Genomic DNA, 22811 nt, shown 5'->3' on the forward strand with positions numbered 1-22811 from the left:
GGCACTTTTCAGAATTCAACAAAGTAAATATATGATTCCAAACATATTATTTCGATCTTTAGTGTTACCTGGGAACATTAAACCCAAATTCACAAGATTGTGATCTCTGAATTTAAAGTGGCCCATTTGCTTAAAGATATGCCCTTACGCATTCTGAGAAACTGTCATCTCTTTCACAAAGCATCTGACATTTGCCATTTCCTTTAAACCTTAGTTAGAAGAAATAAAATGAGGTAATATTCTAAGTATAAAAGTTGCTTAAAGAGTAAAGTCCATATGCTTTTTCCTATTTGTGCAGAGGAGGGAATATAATACATAACAAAACTAACACATTTTAATAAATGGCAGCATATTTCAATTTTACAGAAGCATAATCTGAGAAAGCACCTTTTTATGCAAAATATTTATATAAGAACATAAATAAAATGTGCTCTACAAAGTAAAATAAAATAGATTGGGGCATATAGAACACAGCCAATATGACTAAGCTTGTTAAACAAAAAACAAAAAACCAAAACCACTGGATTTTTTAAAGCTTCCATTTCACAATAGGGTCGAAGGAGGGGGCATTGCACACACAAAGGCTCACTTCCCTGTGGCATCTTTGTAACCAAAAGCAATGAACATAAGACTTCTGGAAACCCTTAAAATACGTATTTATCAACCTGGATTTGCAATTTTCAAGTTGGTGGTACAAAACCACCAGGTGTAATTTTGTAGCTCCCTTCACATGCCTTTGTCTGGAAGATTCTAAAGGTCCACCACCACTTAGACATGTTGCCACTTACAAGAAATTTTCCATATCTATTCATCAGTGATGGACATTTGGGCTCTCTCCATAATTTGGCTACTGTTAATAGCACTGCTCTAAACATTGGGGTACATATGCTCCTATGAATCAGCACTCCTAAATCCTTTGGATGAATTCCTACTAGTGCTATTGCTGGGTCATAGGGTAATTCTATTTTTAATTTTTTGAGGAAACTCCACACTGTTATCCAGAGTGGCTGCACCAGTTTGCATTCCCACCAACAGTGCAAGAGGGTTCCTGTTTTCCACATCCTCGCCAGTATCTGTTGTTGCGTGAGTTGTTAATTTTAGCCACTCTGACTGGTGTGAGGTGGTATCTCAATGGTTCTGATTTGTATTTCCCTGATGATGAGCGATATTGAGCATCTTTTCATGTGTCTGTTGGCCATCTGGATGTCTGCTTTGGAAAAGTGTCTATTCATGTCTTCTGCCCTTTTCTTCACTGGATTATTTGTTTTTGATACAATGGAATACTACTTGGCAATGAGAAAGAATGAAATTTGCCATTTGCAACAACGTGGATGGAACTGCAACAACGTGGATGGAACTCGAGGGTATTATGCTAAATGAAATAAGTCAGGCAGAGAAAGATAGAGGTCATATGTTTTCACTCATATGTGGAGTTTGAGAATCTTAACAGAACATCAGGGGGGAAGGGAAGGGGAAAAATAGTTTCAAACAGAGAGGGAGGCAAACCATAAGGGACTCTTAAATGCAGAGAACAAACTGAGGGTTGATGGGGGTGGGCAGGGGAGAGAGGACAATGGGTGATGGGCATTGAGGAGGGCACTTGTTGGGATGAGCACTGGGTGTTGTATGTAAGTGATGAATTATGGGAATCTACTCCTGAAGCCAAGAGCACGCTGTATACACTGTATGTTAGCTAACTTAACAATAAATTATATTTAAAAAATAAATAAATAAAAAGTAAAAATTAAATAAAAAGTAAACATACCATTTGGCAAATGACATTAAACGTTTTACTAATAAATTCAGATTCCTTTGATATTTCTTGAATAATTCTAAATACTGAAGATAAATACTAAGTGCTAATTAATTTCTAAATCTATAAAATAAACTAGCACCCTGCATTTTAAGAACAACAACATTTCCAGTAAAATAAGATGCCGCTCCTCCTACTCTTCCGCCATGTGAGTAAAGGATGGTCTCTTTTGAAAACTGCCTTAAATAGCTTTCCTCAAATCTGGTTTAATATCAGAAATGATGTCAAATAAGCCTTGTACTTGTTGGCTATGGTTTTAATGTGAGGAGTTGGAATTCTTAAGAAGGACAGCATTTGTAAACCAATTTGATCTTTGCAATTCAAGGATTGGAGACAAAATATTGTATTTGTCATCATACTTGAGTTGCGTTTTCACTATGCATGGCCTATTTGCATACAAACAAAAGAGATTATTTTTAAAAGAGGTTTTCTGTGTTTTTGTTTTGGTCCTTTGGTAAGTAAGGGACCAAGCCATTTTCATACCATGGACTTCACACATTATGTTTATGTCATCCTTCACTTCCTCTTCCTTACCACCCACTTCCATTTCATTGGTGGCCAGTTTTGGGGTCTCTGTCACCTCTGTCCAGACTACTGCAACAATCTCCTGGCTGGATCCCTTACACTATCCTTTACCCTATCATTATTTTTCACCAAAAGCATTCTGACTATGAAACTTCCTCGCTTTGAAGACTTGCTCCCTTTTCCTCATGGACTAGTGGTCATACTTCTTAGCAAGACACACAAAGGCCTTCACAGCCTGAACCCAACTTTTCTCTTCTGCTTCTATCAGTCAACCCATATAACTTACCTTCTAGTCACACCAGAACTGTTCACTGACCCTTGACCCTCCTAGACCTTTCAGGACTTTTTGCCGTCTTTGTCTTTGCACAAGCTATTCCTTCTGCCTGGAATGCCTTTCCTGCCTTTTCTGTATGCAGAACTCCATCCACTGTTCCTTTGAGATCCAGGTCACTCTGTACTTCACAGCTGGAACCTTCCCTGCCATCCTTCCCTCCTTTTCCACTATATCTACATCTTTCTCGCTCCCAAATCACATCATATATTCTTTCATTATAACAGTTTCCTCCTTGTGTTAAAATTTCCCTGCTTATATAGATGTCCTATCCTGACTTCCACAAGAGCAGGGAACATGTTTAGTTCCCTTTGCATTCCTGATACTTAGTGCAGTAACAGGTCCAACAAACATCATTAAAGTTAATATCTGTTAACTGATGACTTATAAGCTAGGTATTCTGCCAGGTACTTTAAGTGTATTGCTTCATTTAATCTCCACAATAAATGTAGGAATTTTACAGATGAGGAAACTGAGTTTCAAAGAAGTTAGGCCACTTGCCTAGGGAAACACAGCTGGTGACCTCAAGTTTTAGCAGGATATAGAATTGAATCTGTTTCAATTTCTAGCTGATTTTGCTATATGACTATCATTAGAATGTCAGATAGATGTCAGCGTACTTTTTTGGTGTGGTTTGGCTCTTTTTAAGTCTCTCCACTCTACCTTTTACTAATTATGCAACCTTGAGTAAATTACTAAACCTCTCCAAACCTCAATTTCCTCATTTTTTTTTTCGGTGGGGGAAAATAATACCTAATTTACATGGTCATTATAAAGATTCAGGGACTACACCTAGGTGAGGTTCCTAGCCCCATCCCTGCTCATCACAGCAATCACTTCTTCCTTCCTGCTGTCAGCCATGCACTTCATATTCCTCCATTCATTCACTTAATCCTTACTCTCTGAAAATTGGAAACTATGAAACCTTCTAACAGATGAATAAACAGGCTTAGAGAAATAAGTAACCTGCCCCAAATTCTTTTAATCCAAGTAAATGTTTTTCCTAAAGTCCCCCAGAACTGAATGGGACCCTCAGATCGATACCTAAGTGTGTGTAAAGGGATCACTCTGCCTGTATGTGTGAAAACACAACTAGAGACATTAAAGAAACTGAGTTTGGGTTTGCTTTCCCTTTTTTTTTTTTTAACTTTTTTTTTCCTGGTGACCATGAACACTTAACAAGTCAGAGAATCCTCTTGAAAATTGAATCTTGGGTGAGCCACTGCATAGGCTTATTAACTTTTATACTCCCTGCTGTCTCAATTCTCCATGTCCCTCAAATTCCCACCTTTTTCACTGAGCCTTCAATCAAGTTCCCCCTTCTCTACCAATCTACTTCCTTCTAACCTGCAAGCAAAGATCTTGGGACCACTTTCCAGCCCAGTCAGAAGGGAAGATGTAAATGGCTTCTGCCTTAAAATTTGGTGCCCTGGGGGAAGTATCTTGCTGGATCTATATTTTCAAATATCCCTAGCTTTTGTAACTCCTGACTCAAGTGCGTACATGGTCCTGGCAGTTAATGTAAATAAATGAGCAAAGTAGGCTATGTAGGAAAAGGAGAGCTTTTACCCCCTTAGAAGTTGAGCAGCCTCTTCCAGATTCACCTGTTGTTATCATATGGGAATGAGGGTCCATTGTTACTGGTTATTCTGGTTTCCCAGAGGAGGTGGAAATCCAAATTTATGTGAATTCTCCAGATTTTTAAAGTACTGGCAACTAGTTATAGTTATTTTTTTTTAACTTTTAAAAATTACTGTCTATCTATATGCTATTTTTGGTCTACCAATCTTTAGTTTTCAATCTCTGTCCCAGACCACTTGCTCCCTAGTTCTTACCTTTATTACTTGGCTGCCAGAGCTTGTTTTGGGCCCTGATACAACACAGCTCTCTCCAAGCACAAATATTTCTACCCACAAATCTGTCTTGGTCTGCCATAATATATGCTCCCATAATGCTGTTCAGAGCTTTGGTCTAGAATTAGATTGGTGGCTGGACTCCTGGCTCTGTATCAGCTATGCGACCTGGACAAGTTATTTAACATCTCTAAGATTTAGTTTTCAGTTGTGGAAAATAGGGGATAATAATAGTACCTACCTCCAGGAATTGTAAGGATTAAGTGAAATAATATATGATAGAATGTGCCATAATGCCTGCCATGTGATAAGAAATGCTAGCTATAATGTAACCTTCTCCCTTCATAGCTGCTAAATAGGATCTCTATGTGATTCATCTTCATTTTCTCAACATTAAATAAAACTTTACTGAATGAGTTAATAAACAAATTTTCTCAGCCCCCTCTTTTCTAGCCCTGATTCACTATAGCCTGGAATTTAATATATTCTTAAACCTTTCTATCCATAGTGTTCTCACACTCCTCTGAACCTCTGTTGCACTAGAGAACAGAGGTCAAAATTGGAGGCCTGAGCCAAGCAAGCCCCTCCAGACATTGAGGCATTACATAAAAATCAGGAGATATCACATATAAGTCTACCTCCCTAACTTCTCTCCAAAAAATGAGATTAGGTTGTACTGGACCACATTCCAGCACACAAGACAACAGAGTGGGGACCAGCAGCATTGTTCAAGATGGGGCTCATCTGTGGGGCACCTGGGTGGCTTAGTTGGTTAAGTGTCAGACTTCAGTTCAGGTCATGATCTCATGGTTTGGGAGTTCGAGCCCTGCATTGGGCTCTGTGCTGACAGCTCAGAGCCTGGAGCCTGCTTCGGATTCTGTGTCTCTATCTCTCTCTGCCCCTCCTCTCTCTCTCTCTCTCTCAAAAATAAACATTAAAAATTTTTAAAACAAACAAACAAACAAACAAACAAAAAGATGGGGTTCATCTGCTGTGTAACGAAGCTTCCACCATTCAGGCATCATGAGGGTATAATAAACTATATGCCTGCATCACATTCTATTATCTGAGGATCTTTGTAGGCATTCTGTGTTTACTCTTCCCGACTCAGAGACTGTACCTCACTACTAGGTTGCTTTTTATCTTGATTTTATCCTGCTTAGCAGAGCAATATAAATTCACTGAAGATTTAGCAATTTCAAAGAAAAAAAAACCCTATTCCTATGATCCTGTCAATCTAGAGGTAACCACTATGACTGTTTTGACCTACTTGCTATGTTGTTTCCATGCGTTATTTTCTTTATAATTCCATAGCCTTATGTTTTCTCTGTCATTAAAAAGTCATCAACACACACACACACACACACACACACACACGTTATCAACAACTTCATCTTTAATTTACTTAACCATTCACCTACTATGAAAAATTCAGGTTGATTCTTATTTTTCATTATATTAAATAATGCAATAATAAACATTTGTGTGCACAAATCTTTTTCATGTCTCATACTATTTATCTATATCCTTAAAAGTGAAATTATTGCAGAAGAGGAATAAGCATTTTCACAATAAGCAAAAGTGGTAGTTTATATATCTTCTAGAATTAGAAGTGCAAATTTGAATATGTTACCCATGATGACTAATAGGCAAACAAGTCTTTATAAATTAAGAGCAGACATTACCAAATGTACCATATTGGAAATCCAGAAGGCTAAAAAGGGGGCTTCATAGCTTCATGAAGGTACATATAATTACCAATTATAGGACAGGACTTTATTTTAATGTTTTTGGCATCCTATCTTACACAAAATATATTTTAAGTGGCTTTGTTGTTTGGCTTTCACCTTATTCACTTGCATTGAGCCTGCCCTTCTCGTATCTATAATTAGAGGTTTACTATAGTGACTTCTGGGTTTTAGGTAAGAATCCACTTGCTATGGGGCGTCTGGGTGCTCAGAGTTAAGCGTCCAACTTCTTGGTTTCAGCCCAGGTCATGATCTCACAGTTTGTGAGTTTGAGCCCCATGTCAGGCTCTGTGCTGGCAGTGAGGAGCCTGCTTGGAATTCTCTCTCTCTTAAAATAAATAAACAAACTTAAAAAAAAACCCATTTGCTAGAACTAAATAAGAAAAGGCAGAGCTAAAGAAATTGAAGACAATTTAAAATATAGAAAATAATAGATTTTAAAGAAAAAATATGAAGACTAAAACATGTTATTTCCATGAGACTTCATATCCACTATAAATTCCTATAAGTCTCATGGCATTAAAAAGCACTCATAACCACATTTTTTAGATGAGGGCACTGAAGTTCAGACAAGTAGATAGCTTCCCCAAGGTGACATGGCTGGTAAACAGAAAACTACTTATTAACTACTTATTATTTGACACCAGCCAGACTGACTCAAAACTCTGGCACTTATTCAAGACATACTGCCTACAGACAAATAGAAAGCAGTTACCTTTGTTCTCCTTTGGAACCTCACACACTTCACTGCTATTTTTAAAAAATCGTCATATTTGATATATTTACCACTAAACTGAGCTCCTTGAGAAATCATGTCACTCATTTTGGCAATTTCTAACATGTAGCCCAGAGCCTGGAAACAAAGGTGCTGAATGAACTGAGAAATTACTAAGAACATAGAGAAATAAGCAGTTGGCTAGAATGGGTGTGTTTAAGCATTCTTAAGCTTTTTACAGTTGGAAAATTGCTTTCCAGAAAGGTTATAGCCATTCATAATCCTCCAATCAATACCATATGAACGTACTGTTCTTCTTGTATACTCATTAGCATTATTATCCCCACTCCAACAAAACATAAATTGTTAATTTGGTTAATAAAAATACCTCATTGGTGTTTGAATTAGTATTTGTTTAATATTCAGTGAAGATTAACATTTTGGGTTTTTTCCCATTACTTTTTAAAATTAAGTTTTTGATTTTAATTCCAGTATTGTTAATGTACAGTGTTACGTTAGTTTCACGTATACAATACAATGTATACAATTCAACAATTCTATACATTACTCAGTGCTCATTGTGCTAAGTGTACTCTTAATCCCCTTCACCTATTTCATCCATCCCCCCCATCCACCTCCCCTCTGATAACCTGTAGTTAAAAATCTGTTTCTTAGTTTCTCTCTTTTTTTCCCTTGCTCAGTTGTTTTGTTTCTTAAATTCTGCATTGTGAGTGAAATCATATAGTATTTATCTTTATCTGATTTATTTCACTTAGCATTATATTCACTTCTTCCATCCATGTTGCAAATGGCAAGATTTAATTCTTTTTCATGGCTGAATAATATTCCACTGAATACGTATATACCACACCTTCTTTATCTGTTCATCTACCAATGGACACCTGGACTGCTTCCATAATTTGGCTTTAACTATAAATAATGCTGCAATAAACACAGAGGCACATGTATTCCTTTGAATTAGTGTTTTTGTGTTTTGGGCATAAATACCCAGTACTGCAATTAGTAAATTATAGGGTATTTCTATTTTTAACTTTGTGAGGAACCTCTTTGGTTTTTGATTGTAGCCATTCTGACAGGTGTGAGGTGATATCTCATTGTAGTTTTGATGTGCATTTTTCCCTGATGATGAGTGATGTTGAACATCTTTTCATGTGTCTGTTGGCCATTTGCATGTCTTTGGAGAAATGTCTGTTCATGTCCTCTGCTCATTTTTTAACTGGATTATTTGTTTTGGGGGTAATGAGTTGTATCTTTACTTTTTAAATGTTTTATTTTGAAATAATTTAAGATTCAAAGGAAGTTGGTAGAACTGTAAAGGAGGTCTTGTGTGACTTTCACCCACTTTCCCTCAGTGGTAACATCTTTTACAGCTGCAGTATAACAGTTAAAACTAGGAAATTGAGATTGGTATAACCCATAGAGCTTATTTATATTTCACCAGTTTTTTTTTTTTAATTTTTTTTTTCAACGTTTATTTATTTTTGGGACAGAGAGAGACAGAGCATGAGCGGGGGAGGGGCAGAGAGAGACGGAGACACAGAATCGGAAACAGGCTCCAGGCTCTGAGCCATCAGCCCAGAGCCCGACGCGGGGCTCGAACTCACGGACCGCGAGATCGTGACCTGGCTGAAGTCGGACGCTTAACCGACTGCGCCACCCAGGCGCCCCTAATTTCACCAGTTTTATGTTTTATGTGCATGTGTATAGTTCTATGCAACTTTATCATGTGTATAAATTTATGTAAAAACTGTCACTCTAGTGTAATAAGGAAATATTCCATTACCACAAGGCTCCCTTGTACTATCCCTTTATGGAGGCATACCTCCTCCTTTCTCCACCACTCATAACCATGGCAACCATCAATCTGCTTTCTTGTCTTTATGATTTTATTATTTCAAGAATGACATATAAATGGAATCATATGGTATGTAACATTTTGAGATTGGCATTTTCACATAGCATAAGTCTCTGGAGATTTATCCAAGTTTGTGTGGGTATCAATAGTTCTTCCCTTTTATTGCTGAGTAGTATTCCATAGTATATATGTACCATAGTTTGTTTAACCATTCACTCAGTGAAGGATATTTTCCCCTGTTTTGACTACTAGGAATAAATCTGGTATGAATATTCATGTATTGGTTTTGCGTGAACATAGTTTTTTCATTTCTCTGAGATAAATGCCCAAGAATGCAACTTCTGAGTCATATAGTAAGTGTATGTTTAGTTTCTCAAGAAACTGTCAAACTGTTTTCCCGAGTGGCTGCACCATTTTACAATCCCAACAGCAAAATATAGGTGATCCAGTTTCTCTGCATCCTGCCAGCGTGATGTTACCATTATTATTATTTTTTATTTTTATTTTTTTTAATTTTTTTTTTCTTCAACGTTTTTTTTTATTTATCTTTGGGACAGAGAGAGACAGAGCATGAACGGGGGAGGGGCAGAGAGAGTGGGAGACACAGAATCGGAAACAGGCTCCAGGCTCTGAGCCATCAGCCCAGAGCCTGACGCGGGCGGGGCTCGAACTCCCGGACCGCGAGATCGTGACCTGGCTGAAGTCGGACGCTTAACCGACTGCGCCACCCAGGCGCCCCTATTATTATTTTTTAAAGCTATTCTGATAGGTGTGTAGTGATATCTCACTGTGGGCTTGATTTTCATTCTCATCATGGCTAATGATGTTGAACATCTTTTAATGTGCCTGTCATCTGTGTATCCTCTTTGAGAAAATGTCTTTTTATATCTTTTTCCCATTTTCTAATTGGATTGTTTGTTTACTGTTTAATCTGGTAAATGAAGATATCTCATTGGAGCTTGAATTGGCATTTCTTTAATATGTAGTGAAATGAACAATTTTTGTCATTTACATTTATTTTAAAAAATTGCTTAATTATTAACTGCATTGGATTGCTTTTGTCATTTTATAATTGTTGGTTTCTCTTCCTAATTACACTGTAAAGATTACATGTTGGCTATTTTTTTCTGTATTCTACACAGTTCCTGAAGACAATCAGTTTCTTGATGAAGATTTATTGTTTAGTTGGTTGAAAATAGTCATAAAGATGAAGGTGATGATCTAGGTTTATCTTATGGGTAGTTACTTTCTCAGGTTTTACCCCATGGTTAGTTTCTGGCTGGTATTGACTAATTGGTTTACTTAACTAACTATTCATTCTTTTTTATTTTTATTAGATGTTTCAGTACAGCCAAATTGGATTAATTTGATCCCCTAAAATACAGAACTGTGACTTTTGAGTTGTTTGGCTGATAATATCTCTGAGACTACAGAAAGCAAATTTTAGACTCATTTTGACTTCAGAGCTTTCTCTTTTTTTTAAATCTTTTTTAAAAGTTTATTTATTTATTTTGAGAGAGAGATAAAGAGAGAGATTGAGCGCACATGCAGGAGGGGCAGAGAGACAGAGAGAATCCCCAGCAGGTTCCACACTGTCTGTACATGTGTAGAGCCTGATGCAGAGCTCGAATCCACAAACCTGAGCTAAAATCAAAAGTCGGTCGCTTAACCGACTGAGCCACTCAGGCATCCCATTGACTTCAGAGCTTTCTAAGAAGATGCTTTAATACTTCTTCATTCCAATTCTACTATATTTTTCTGCTTAAATTATAAGCGATCCCCCAAATTCCACATCATCAGATTCACCACAAGTGTTCATCTCTGAGAAGTTTCAAAAAACAACTTTCTTATGGCTTTACAAAACAGAATAGAATCTGTGTTAGTACTAAAAATCTACCTTGTGGGGCACCTGGGTGGCTCAGTCAGTTAAGCCTCTGACTTCAGCTCAGGTCACGATCTTGTGGTTCGTGAGTTCGAGCCCCACGTCGGGTTCTGTGCTGGTGGCTCAGAGCCTGGGGCCTGCTTTGGATTCTCTCTCTCTCTCTCTCTCTCTTTCTCTCTGCCTCTCCCCTGCTCATGCTCTATTTCTGTCTCTCAGAAAAATAAATAAACATTAAAAAAATAAATAAAAATCTGATTTGCCAAAATGTTAGCTACAAAAATCCTTTTCTTCCTGAAATCCTTCCCAAACCAGTTTGGGTGGAAAAGGAATACCTGTATCTGCTTTTCTCTCCTCTGTTTAGCTATTAGAGTAGAGGAAGGAAAACTCCAGGTCTGGCTGTCTGGACTCTAGGTTGTTTCCATGTGGCTGTTATGGACAGCAGAGGTGAGTTTTGATCCAAAGAGGAGGTCCCTTTTCATTGCCAGACATTTTGCAGGAGTGGTCCCTGTTCTGTCTCTGTATTCTCGGCTCTCTACAATTTACTCCCTCTACTCAACTAGGAGATCTCTGCAAAGGTCACCAAGGGCCTCTGGACGGACATTTTCAGTCATTCTCCTACTTCACCTTTCTGCAGAATTTGACACTATGACTACCCTCTGCATTGTGAAATATTTTCCTTCTCTTAGCTCAGGTGACCAATCCTTTTTCCTCCCTCCCTCCCCCATTCGCTTATGCCCAGTTTCTTTCTCTGGCTGTGTGCACTCTTCTCACCAAGGTATTATGCACACTCACCAAGTGTATTAGTTTGTTAGAGATAGTAACAAAGTACCACAAATTGTGGCTTAAACAACAGAGGTTTATTGTCTCACAGTTCTGGAAGCCAGAAGTCTTAAATGAAGGTGTCAGCAGCATTGCTTCCTTCTGAAGGCTGTGACAGACAGGTCTGCTCCAGGTGTCTCCTTGGCTTGTAAATTGCCTTCTTCTCCATGTCTTTTCACATTGTCTTCTCTTTATGCACATTTCTCTAAATTTTCTCTTCTTTATCAGCACACCAATCATCTTGGATTAGGGTCCACCCTAATGACTTCATTTTAACTTGATTATCATCGTGAAGACCCTCTCTCCAAATACGGTCACATTCTGAGCTACTGGGGTTAAGACTTCAACATATTAATTTTGAGGGGACACAATTCAGCCCTTAGACTCACTTTTTTTTTTTTTAATTTTTTTTTTTAACGTTTATTTATTTTTGGGACAGAGAGAGACAGAGCATGAACGGGGGAGGGGCAGAGAGAGAGGGAGACACAGAATCGGAAACAGGCTCCAGGCTCCGAGCCATCAGCCCAGAGCCTGACGTGGGGCTCGAACTCACGCACCGCAAGATCGTGACCTGGCTGAAGTCGGACGCTTAACCGACTGCGCCACCCAGGCGCCCCTAGACTCACTTTTTCTGTTGTATCTCATGTGTTCAACGTAGAAGTTTGGTAAATATGCTTTGTCTTTCCCTAGGCATGTTCTGTTGTTTCATCTATCTCCTCCCTTGGTTTCTAGGACATCACTTTTCTCCTGCTTTAATTCAATCTCTCTAGTCCCTCCTTGGTGTGTCTATTTTGGACTCTTCATCTTCATCTCCCTCCTTAAATGTCATGGTTTTCCAGGTTCTATCCCTGGCTTTTTCTCACTCCATCATCCTCTCTCCCTAGAGATCTTACCCACAATGAGAATTGCAGCTATGTTGAATCTATTCCAAGCCCATACCTCCTTTTTGAGCTTTGTACCTGTATATTCACTTGTCTACTTACTCATCACCATCCACCTACTCCATAGGATCTCAAATTCAGCATGCTCAAAAACGAAGTCACCTTTAGTCCTCTCTCTTCCCCAGCTCAAACCCAATCCACTTCCTATATGCCCCATTTTATGAAAGATGCCACTGCATACTTAGATCTCTCTTTCCAAGCTCCACATCTTTCAGAAACCAAATCCTGTCAATTCTTGTGCTTAAACATCTTCTAAAAGCATCCGCTCCTCTCTGATTCTGCCATAACTGTACTGGTTTCATGTCCTCAACACCTCTCCTTGGATTATTCCAATAGTTTCCTAAATAATCTCCTTGTTAGCCCAGATCAGTTCTGCACTCTGCTGACAGAGGTATTTCTTTAAAGCAGATATTATCATATCTTTTGTTTATTAATTTTCAAACTTAGGCTCTAACTTTAGGATAATCACAGCTGGATGCCTGGCCCCTCCTAGTTTCCACCGCTTCCTTTATTATTACTATCTGTCGAGTATCTCCTCACAGCTATATTTGCAGTCCCTCCCCACCCCACACAGCCCATATGTCTATTTAATCACCCACACCTTGGGTCTTTAAACCATGTTGAGCCCCCATGAAGCCCACAGCTGGTGGTCTATAAAAGCCTCAGCAGATCTCTGAGCCATCTCTTCTCTTCTGCCCTGTCTCTGCTCCTGGCTGCTCCCTGCATCCAAATTGACTCTCTGCTTTCTTAGCTTCACCCTCCTTTTCCAGCATTTGGCTTCCCATTGTAATTAGAGTCACTCCCTAGAGTGGCTGGCTTTGCCCTGGGGCTCTGTCTTTTTCGTGTCAGCTTCACTGGGAGCCCAGCTTGGGGTTGTCTTAACAGGCTCAGAGGGTACAACACACTTCTATTGGAAAAAACCTTCCTGAATTTTAGTCCTAGCATTGTCATCAAATAATTGTGTAACCTTGGACAAATCACTTCCCCTCTATTTCTTAATACTAACAGTAATAGTAATAATAACAACTAATAATAATAACTAATAATTAATACTAACAGTAATAATAACAACTAATAATAATAACTAATAATTAATACTAACAGTAATAATAATAACAACTAATAATAATTACTGAGTACTTATCAGAGCAAGATTCTAAGCATTTACATGGGTTATCTCTCACAACCACCTTATGACATATCACAATTATCTCTATTGTACAGATAAGAAACTAAGGATCACAATTTTTAGGCAATTTGTCCAAGGTCACATGCTAGAAAGGAGAAGCTAGGATTCAAGCCCCAACACTCTGGTTACAAAGCATGGCCACTTAACCACTGCCCTGTTCTTCCTCCCAATATGTAGCTCACTCAAGAGCCATCCCATCACATCTGTAAAATGACATGAGCACTCTGGTCTTTCCGCACAGAACTTCTATGAAAACAGGCTTATTAGGATCTAGTGAGTATATTTTAAACATTAAAAAAAATTTTTTTTAATGTTCATTTATTTTTGAGACAGAGAGAGACAGAGCATGAATTGGGGGAGGATAGAGAGGAAGGAGACACAGAATCTGAAGCAGGCTCCAGGCTCTGAGCTGTCAGCACTGAGCCTGATGCGGGGCTCGAACCCACGAACTGTGAGATCATGACGTGAACTGAAGTCGGACACTCAACCAACTGAGCCACCCAGATGCCCCATTAGTGAGTATATTCTGAAGAAGAGTCAAGAGAGAAAAAGTTAGACACAAAGGGCCAAAGCCTAAAAATAGAATTCCACAAATTATGAGTGATCTCATAGTACTAGACAGCTGTTGGGTTTTCTGAGAGAAGCCAAGAATTGATTTATTTTTTTTATAATCTAGTTTTATTTTTCTGCCTACAGATATGATCCAAGTTCAAAAGCACAAAGTAGAAAATAAAAATCATCTGTATTTCTGATTAACATTGTTTGTATAAAGGTATCATGTATAAAAGTCATAGCACTGTACATTCTGCTTTTTTCTTTAGCAAAACACATTAAAAATTGTTCTACAATAGAATTTTTAATGATTTCATAGTATTTCATTATGGACGTTCCATAATTAACCAATTACCTATTTTAAGACATTGAAGTTGTTTCTAAGGTTTTCACTATTAGACACAATGACAAGAGAAATGTTCATGTCACTAAAACTTTACAAACATGATTATGTCTTTACAATAAATTTCTTTAAAAATTTTTTAAATTAATAAACATTTTTAAGTTTATTCATTTTTGAGAGTGAGAGAGACAGAGTGTAAGCAGGGGAGGGGCAGAGAGAGAGGGAGACAGAATCCAAAACAGGTTCCAGGATCTGAGCTGTCAGAACAGAGCCCGACACAGGGCTCAAGCTCACAAAATGTGAGATCATGACCTGAGCTGAAGCTGAATGCTTAACCGACTGAGTCACCCAGGTGCCCCTACAAAAAATTTCTAAAAATTGAATATCTTGGTTAAAGGGCATATAAATTTTAAGGGTTTGATTTGTATCACCAAATTTTTGTCCAGAAAGATTATATTAGGTAATAAGAGCATAAATGTTCCTCTCTTCTTAGAAACATGTAGGCTTATTGTATGAATGGTAGTTACTTCGTAAAAAGAAATCTGCCATTTAGGGGTGCCTGGGTGGCTCAGTCAGTTAAATGTCTTACTCTTGATTTCGGCACAGGTCATGATCTCGCGGTTTTTGCGATCGAGCCCTGTGTTGGACTTCGGGCTGACAGCATGGAGCCTGCTTGGGATTCTCTCTTTCCCTCCCTTTCTGCACCTCCCTCCACTTGTGCTTTCAAAATAAATAAACTAAAAAAAAGAGAAATCTGCCATTTTGATAAATAAAAATGATATTTTGTGGTTTTAATTCGCATTTCTTTTATTTCTGAGGCGATTATTTATTGGTCATTTATATTTAAAAATTTTGTTTATTATCAATTTTCAGGCACTGTGAAACAGAGAATCTTAACAAAAACAATATAGACAGTGGCCTGTGGTTCTATAGATGTCTGCAGGCAGCATTAGCATAATTAAACAGTATCACCTCTAGTTCCACAAAAATTATAAATTCTAAATTTTTTCATACACGTGTAATATTTCAAAATTCTACAGCAAGGAAGCAAGACTCTTTACTTGGAAATTAAATTCTAATCTTCTGAAATCAGCAAAGCTGTTTCCCTAACCAGTAAGCACTGTGTAGATGAGGGTTACTTAGATTTTCAAAGAACAATAACAAATGATGACTGATTCCAGCTGCCACCAACAAAGAGGAGGGTGTATGTGACTGCTTCCAGTAAGTCACTGCCATGGGGGCGTGCCACACATGAAGAAACCTTGTGGTACAGAGCAAAGCAGCAAGAAAGATTTTAGTTCTATTCCTTATGAGCAGTGTGACCTTAACAAGTTATTTAGGCTCTTCAAGCCACAGTTATCTCATCTATAAAACAGATATTATCTTTCCAAGAGCCACTGTGAAGATTAAAATGCGTGAAATAACATAAATAAAGCACACAATACATCATGTATGTTCAATACCAGAGAGCTAATTGAATTACTACTCTCCTTCTTTCTACTACCTCACTCTGTTCAGAATCTTTCGTGGCCTATTTGTGACTGACTCATTTTCTGGGTTCTGCATTTTCTTCTTACACCTCTTCTTCCTCTTACTTTTCCTTACAAAGGAAAATTTACTCTCTAGTCTATGGTACTACTTATGCAGACATTTAAAATTTTTCTGATTCTTAAAACCAACAACTGCAACATTGAAATATTCAAAAAACAAATTTATAAAATTAAAGTTAATCACTTGAAAAAAAAACAACAACAACCAGTAAACTTTTTGGCACCTTAAATAATTTTTACCTTTGAGTGGCGGTCAAATGTCCTTGCTAGAAATTTCTTTAAAAGATCCCCTGCCTTGGAGCTATAAGATCAACCTAAGGAGATGCTCTCAGAAGGCGAGAATGGCTTTGGGACTTTATCCAATTTTTCACAACATAGATGATTCATTATCCCAAGCATTCATGCTTTTGGCTTGTGCATAATTATGCCCTTAATACATATTAGCATTCTTGAGCAGGAAGGACAGAAAACAGAGAATGAGCACCATCCTCAACCTCAGCCTGCTACTGAGGTTACATAATCCTTAATTGCCTTTCAAAGAATAATAAGAATGATCACTCACCACCCGAGATCCATCTTGACTGTCTGCTATTGTGCTAACGTCTGGGAATGACTCTTGTCTGTAGAGTCTGCGTTACAGTGGAAGGAGGAGCAATCTCTCCTACCCCTGTGAAAAGCCTTCTTCCTCAATGACTGTATATCCTGTAACTTTCTTTAATAAAGGCTGTTCCTCTTTTTTCTACAGATTTTGCCAACACTTGTGGAAGAAATTTAACTCTTTCCTTGCATTTGAATTCACTGACCTAGATCTAAACATGTTTTTAAAAATAATTCAGTGGCTTGAGTTCCAGACATAACATTAAGATGAGGCTGACTAAAACTCCCCCTCTTGAAATTCCCTCAAAAAATCTAGAAAATAAAATAATTAAAAAGAAAAAAATATCTGTATATATAAATAGAATAAAAAGTATTTTACAGTTTTGTTAAGATGAGAAAAAGTATGATTTATTATGGATTTGGATTTGGAGTCAGTAACCTCCTCCTACTGATTTCCATCACAGAGACAACAGAGGATTTCACTGAACTTTGGGGGCAAGGGAAAGTCCTCCTGTGAGAGCTGCATAATCAAGGAAGACAAACAAAAACTACAGATTTTATTATTTCATTCTTACTGTAGCCAAAGATTAAATTGGTCAAAGAGAAGGTTCCTGAAATAGAGGCCTGAAAAAAAAGCAGCATCCTAAAATTAAGAGATGTACTTGAGAGAAAAACATAAAATTCATTAAGTAGAAACTATTTTCAGAAGAAATGAAATTTCCATACATGAACTGAAAAGGACACTATTAAGGAACTCAAAGGATTCAAATTGTCCAAAAAAAAAAAAAAAAGTAAGAAAGTGGATATTCCTACAGATAAATAATTGTAAGCATTTTAAATTATAAAGACATTGAAAGCTAAAAGCAAAATGAAAAAGTAGAATGGCTACAGAGAAAAATAAACCAGTTTGACCTCTTACTAAACCCTACATGTCAAAAAAACACAGCATAATATCTAGAGAGTTTTGAGGTAGCATTCTCTACCTAGAGAAGATGACAATTAAGTAGGAAGGTCAATAGAAATATATTACCAGACAGAACAATAACAACAAAAATGCCACTACAAAGATAAACTTCCTAAATAAATTACCTAGAGTGTTCCAGAATAGTAAAAAAAAAATGAATTAAAGTTGAAAACATAGAGATGGAGAAGTTATTGTCTCATTGTCTGGCTCCAAAAAGGGGAAAAAGAGAAAAATGGAGTGGTAGGAAGGGCACAAGGAAAGCAAGAGCTAAGGTGGAAATTTATAGATGTAAACACTTACTTTAAGAATTAAGAAAGATCTCAAAAAACAAAGAAACAAAAAGAAAGATCTCAAACCAACAACTTAACTTTACAACTTAAGGAACTAGAAAAAGAAGAACACACTAAACCCAAAGATAGCAGAAGGAAGGAAATTATAAAAATTAGAGCAGATAAATGAAATAGAGAATAGAAAAACAATAGAGAAAATCAATGAACCCCAAAGTTGGCTCTTCGAAAAAATCAAAACCTTTAGCTGCCAGATGGACGAGGAAAATAAGAGAGAAGACTCAAATTAGTAAAATCAGAAGTGACCAATGGATCAAAGAAGAAATCAAAAGTTTCCCTTTTGATTTCCTTCTAAAAGAATCTTGAGGCAGACAAAAATGAAGACAGAAATTACCAAAACTTATGGGATGTAGTAAAGTACTTCTAAGAGGGAAGTTCATACAAATAAATGCCTACATTGAGAAAAAAAAGTAAAATCTCAAATAAACAATCTAACTTTGCATGACAAGGACCTAGAAAAAGAACAAACTAAGCCAAAAGTTAAAAGAAGGAAGGAAATAACAAAGATTAAAGCATAAATAAATGAAATGGAGACCAGAAAGACAATTAAAAAGATAATCAAAACTAACAGTTGGTTTCAAAAAGATAAACAAAATTGACAAACCTTTAACTAGATTAAGACCAACAGAGAGAACACTCAAATCAATAACATTATAAATGAAAGAGGAGACATTACAACTGATACCACAGAAGTACAAAAGATAGTAAAATAATACAATGAACAATTAAATGCCAATAAGACAGGCACATGAAAAGGAGCTCAACATCACTAATCATCACTGCTTTAAAGGCCATATCTCAGAGGTTAGAGTGGAAGAGAGCCAAAGTATAAGAGACTCTTAAAAACTGAGAACAAACTGAGGGTTGATGGGGGATGGGAGGGAGGGGAGGGTGGGTGATGGGTATTGAGAAGGGCACCTTTTGGGATGAGCACTGGGTGTTGTATGGAAACCAGTTTGACAATAAACTTCATATATTGGAAAAAAATAAAATACTTCCTAAAAGAATAAAAAGAAAAATAAAAATAAAGGCCATATCTCCAAATACAGTCATATTCTGAGGTACTTGGGGTTAGGGCTTCAACGTATAAATTTTGGAGGGACACAATTCAGTCTATACCAAAATCAAATTTCTGGAAACCAAAATCACAATGAGATACCACCTTACACCTGTTCCAACGGCTAAAATCAAAAGACAAGAAATAGTAAGTGTTGGTGAGGACATGGAGAAAAAGGAATCATTGTGGCACCGTTGGTGGGAAGGTAAATTGGTACAGCCACTGTGGAAAGCAGTATAGAGACTTCTCATGAAATTAAAAATAGAAATATTATATAATCCATTAATTCCACTACTGGGTATTTATATAAAGAAAAGGAAAATATTGATTTGAAAAGATACATGCATCCTTGTGTTTATTGCAGTATTATTTATTATAGCCAAGATATGGAACCAACACAAGTGTCCATCCATAGATGAATGGATAAAGAAGATACTGTATACATACACAATAGAATATTACTCAGCCATAAAAAGGATGAGATCTTCCCATTTGCGACAACATGAATGGACCTAGAGGATATTTTGCTAAGTGAAATAAGTCAGACAGAGAAAGATAAATACCATATTATTTCACTTATATGTGGAACCTAAAAAACAAAACAAATGAATAAATAAACAAAAAGCAGAAAGCTTACCCATAAACACAGAGAACAAACTGATGGTTGCCAGAGGGAAGGGTAGTGGAGGGCTGGGAAAAATGGCTGGAAGAAAGTGGGAGATACAGGCTTCCAGTTATGTAATGAATAAGTCACAGGAATAAAAATCACAGCATAAGAATATAGTCAATAGATATTGTAATAGCAATATGTAAGGACAGATGGTAGCTATACTTCTGGTGAGCATGGCATAATATATAAGCTAGTTAAATCACTATGTTGTACATAGTTGAAACTAATGTAACATTATATATCAAATATACTTCAATTAAAATGAATAGATAGAATTGGCAAAAAAATTATACACCAACAAACTGGGTAACTTAGAAGAAATTGATACAATTCTGGAAACATATAACCTACCAAGGTTGAATCAGGAAGAATAGAAAATCTGAACAGACCAATAATGATTAAGAATATTGAAGCAGTAATCAAAAACTGCATCCAAAAAAATGCCCAGGACCTGATGGCTTCACAGGTGAGTTCTACCAAACACTTAAAGAGGAATAATGCCAATCCTCCTCAATCTCTTCCAAAAAATTGGAGAGGAGGGAACAATTCCAAAGTCATTTTACAAGGCCCCCTTTACTCTCATTATAAAGCCAGATAAGGGCACTGTCATAAAAAAAAATTACATGCTGATACTCCCGATGAATATAGATGCAAAAATTCTTAGTAAAATACTAGCAAAGTGACTTCAGCGGCACATTAAAAAGATCATACACCACGATCAGTGGGTTTTGAGGATGACTCATCACAGCAAATCAATAAACACGATATACTGCATTAACAGAATGAAGGGTAAATATCACATAATCTTGATTTCAAAAAAGAAAACTCTTGACAAATTGGTATAGAAGAAATGTGCCTCAACATAATAAAGGTCCATAGCTAACGTTATGCTCAACAATACAAAGACGGAAGCTTTTTCTCTAAGATCAGGCATAAAGATGCCTATTCTCACTGAAATCCTAAAATTTTTATGGAACCACAAAGACTCTGAATAGCCAATCTTGAGAAAGAAAAACAAAGATGGAAACATCACACTTCCTAATTTCAAACTATATTACAGTTTTTCTTTCAGGACTTTATTTATTTTTTTTTTTTAATTTTTTTTTCAACGTTTATTTATTTTTGGGACAGAGAGAGACAGAGCATGAACGGGGGAGGGGCAGAGAGAGAGGGAGACACAGAATCGGAAACAGGCTCCAGGCTCTGAGCCATCAGCCCAGAGCCTGACGCGGGGCTCGAACTCACGGACCGCGAGATCGTGACCTGGCTGAAGTCGGACGCTTAACCGACTGCGCCACCCAGGCGCCCCATCTTTCAGCACTTTAAATATGTCACTCCACTGTCTTCTTACTGGCATTGTTTCTGGGACAAAAAGTCCATGTAATTGTTATCCTTTTTCTCCAGGAGGTAATTTTATTTCTCTTCTGTGTATTTTCTTCTTTAAAAAAGTTTTTTAAATTTGAGAGAGAGTGAGCACAAGCTGGGGAGGGGCAGAGAGAAAGGGAGAGAGAGAATCAGAAGCAGGCTCCATGCCCTGTCAGTGTAGAGCCTGATGTGAGGCTCTATCTCATGAACCATGAGAGCATGACCTGAGTTGAAAATCAAAGAGTCTGCCAGAGCTCCTGGGTGGCTCAGTCGGTTGAGCGTCTGACTCTGGCTCAGGTTATGATCTCATGGTTTGTGGGTTTGAGCCCCATGTCGGGCTCTGTGCTGACAGCTCAGAGCCTGGATCCTGTTTCAGGTTCTGTGTCTCCCTTTCTCTCTGTTCCTCCCCCACTCTCACTTTGTCTCACTCTCTCTCTCAAAAATAAATAAATGTAAAAAAAAAAAAAAAGTAAGAGTCTGCACTCAACCAACTGAGCCACTCAGGCGTCCCTCCTCTGTGTACTTTTTCTTTGGTTTTAGTTTCCAGAAGTTTGATTTTGATATAGACTGAGTTGTGTCCCTCCAAAATTCATACACTGAAGTCATAATCCCAAGTACATCAGAATGTGACTGTATTTGGAGATATGGCCTTTGAAGCAATGATGAAGTTAAAATGAGGCTAATATGGTGACCCCTAATCCAATCTGATTGGTGTCTTTATAAGAAGAGAAAGTTTGGACACAAAAAAAGACATCATGGATGACATCCATGGACAGATATAAATACAGCAAACAGGTGGCCATGTAAAAGCCAAGAGGAGATGCCTCCGAAGAAACCAACACTGCCAGCACCTTGATCTTGAACAGGCAGCATTCAGAACTGTGAGAAATAAATTTTTTATTTAAGCCACCCAGTCTATAATATTTTGTTATGGTAGCCCTAGGAAACTAATACAAATATGATATGCCTAGGAGTGGAGTTTATTTTGTTTGGTTTTGGTTTTGGTATTTATCCTTCATGGTGTTTTCTAAGCTTCTTAGATTTGTGGTTTGAGGTATGGCACTAATTTTAGGAAATTCTTGGCCATTATTTTTTTGAATATTTCTTCTATCTTGTATTCTTTTTCTCTGTCCGTTCTGAGATTCCAGTTACATGTATATTATAACATTTGATATTTTCCTTCAGCTCTTGGTTGCTCTGTTCTGTTTATTTTCCCCCATTTTAGTTTCTTTCCTCGTTTGTCAGTTTATATAATTTTTATTGACCTATTTTCAAGTTCCATGTTTTTTTCTTTTGCTGTGTCAGGTCTACTGATGGGCCTGTTTAAGGCATTTTTCATCTCTTTACTACATTTTTTAATTTCTTGCATTTCAATTTGATTCTTTTGTTTATAGTTTATATTTCTCTGCTGAAATTATCTTTCTGATCCTGTATATTATCTTTCTTGTCAATTAGACCCTTTAACATATTAATTTTAATTTTTTAAATTCCCTGTAAGATAGTTCCAACATGGGTCATATTTGTGCCTGGTTCTGTTCTGATGATTGTTTTGTCTCTTCAGATTTTGATTTTTCTTGTCATTTTGTATTCCTCTGCTATAGATTGAATTGTATCTTCTCACAAATTCATATGCTGAGGCTCTAACCCCCCAATGTGATGGTACTTCGAGATGAG

At 37.2% G+C, this 22811-nt stretch overlaps 1 protein-coding gene across 1 annotated transcript in view; it reads right to left on the reverse strand.

The window, feature by feature from the left end:
• CD86 (CD86 molecule) overlaps positions 1 to 16828 on the reverse strand; it is a 68358-nt gene extending 51530 nt beyond the window's left edge. The window contains exon 1 of the mRNA XM_030329329.2: positions 16700 to 16828. Coding sequence (XP_030185189.1) covers positions 16700 to 16713 — 14 coding nt within the window. The 5' untranslated portion in view covers positions 16714 to 16828. The remainder of the gene's footprint in view (positions 1 to 16699) is intronic.
• Between the last annotated feature and the right edge of the window lie 5983 nt (positions 16829 to 22811).

This window comes from Lynx canadensis, chromosome C2 (assembly GCF_007474595.2).
Source record: "Lynx canadensis isolate LIC74 chromosome C2, mLynCan4.pri.v2, whole genome shotgun sequence".
Classification (NCBI taxonomy): Eukaryota; Metazoa; Chordata; class Mammalia; order Carnivora; family Felidae; genus Lynx; species Lynx canadensis.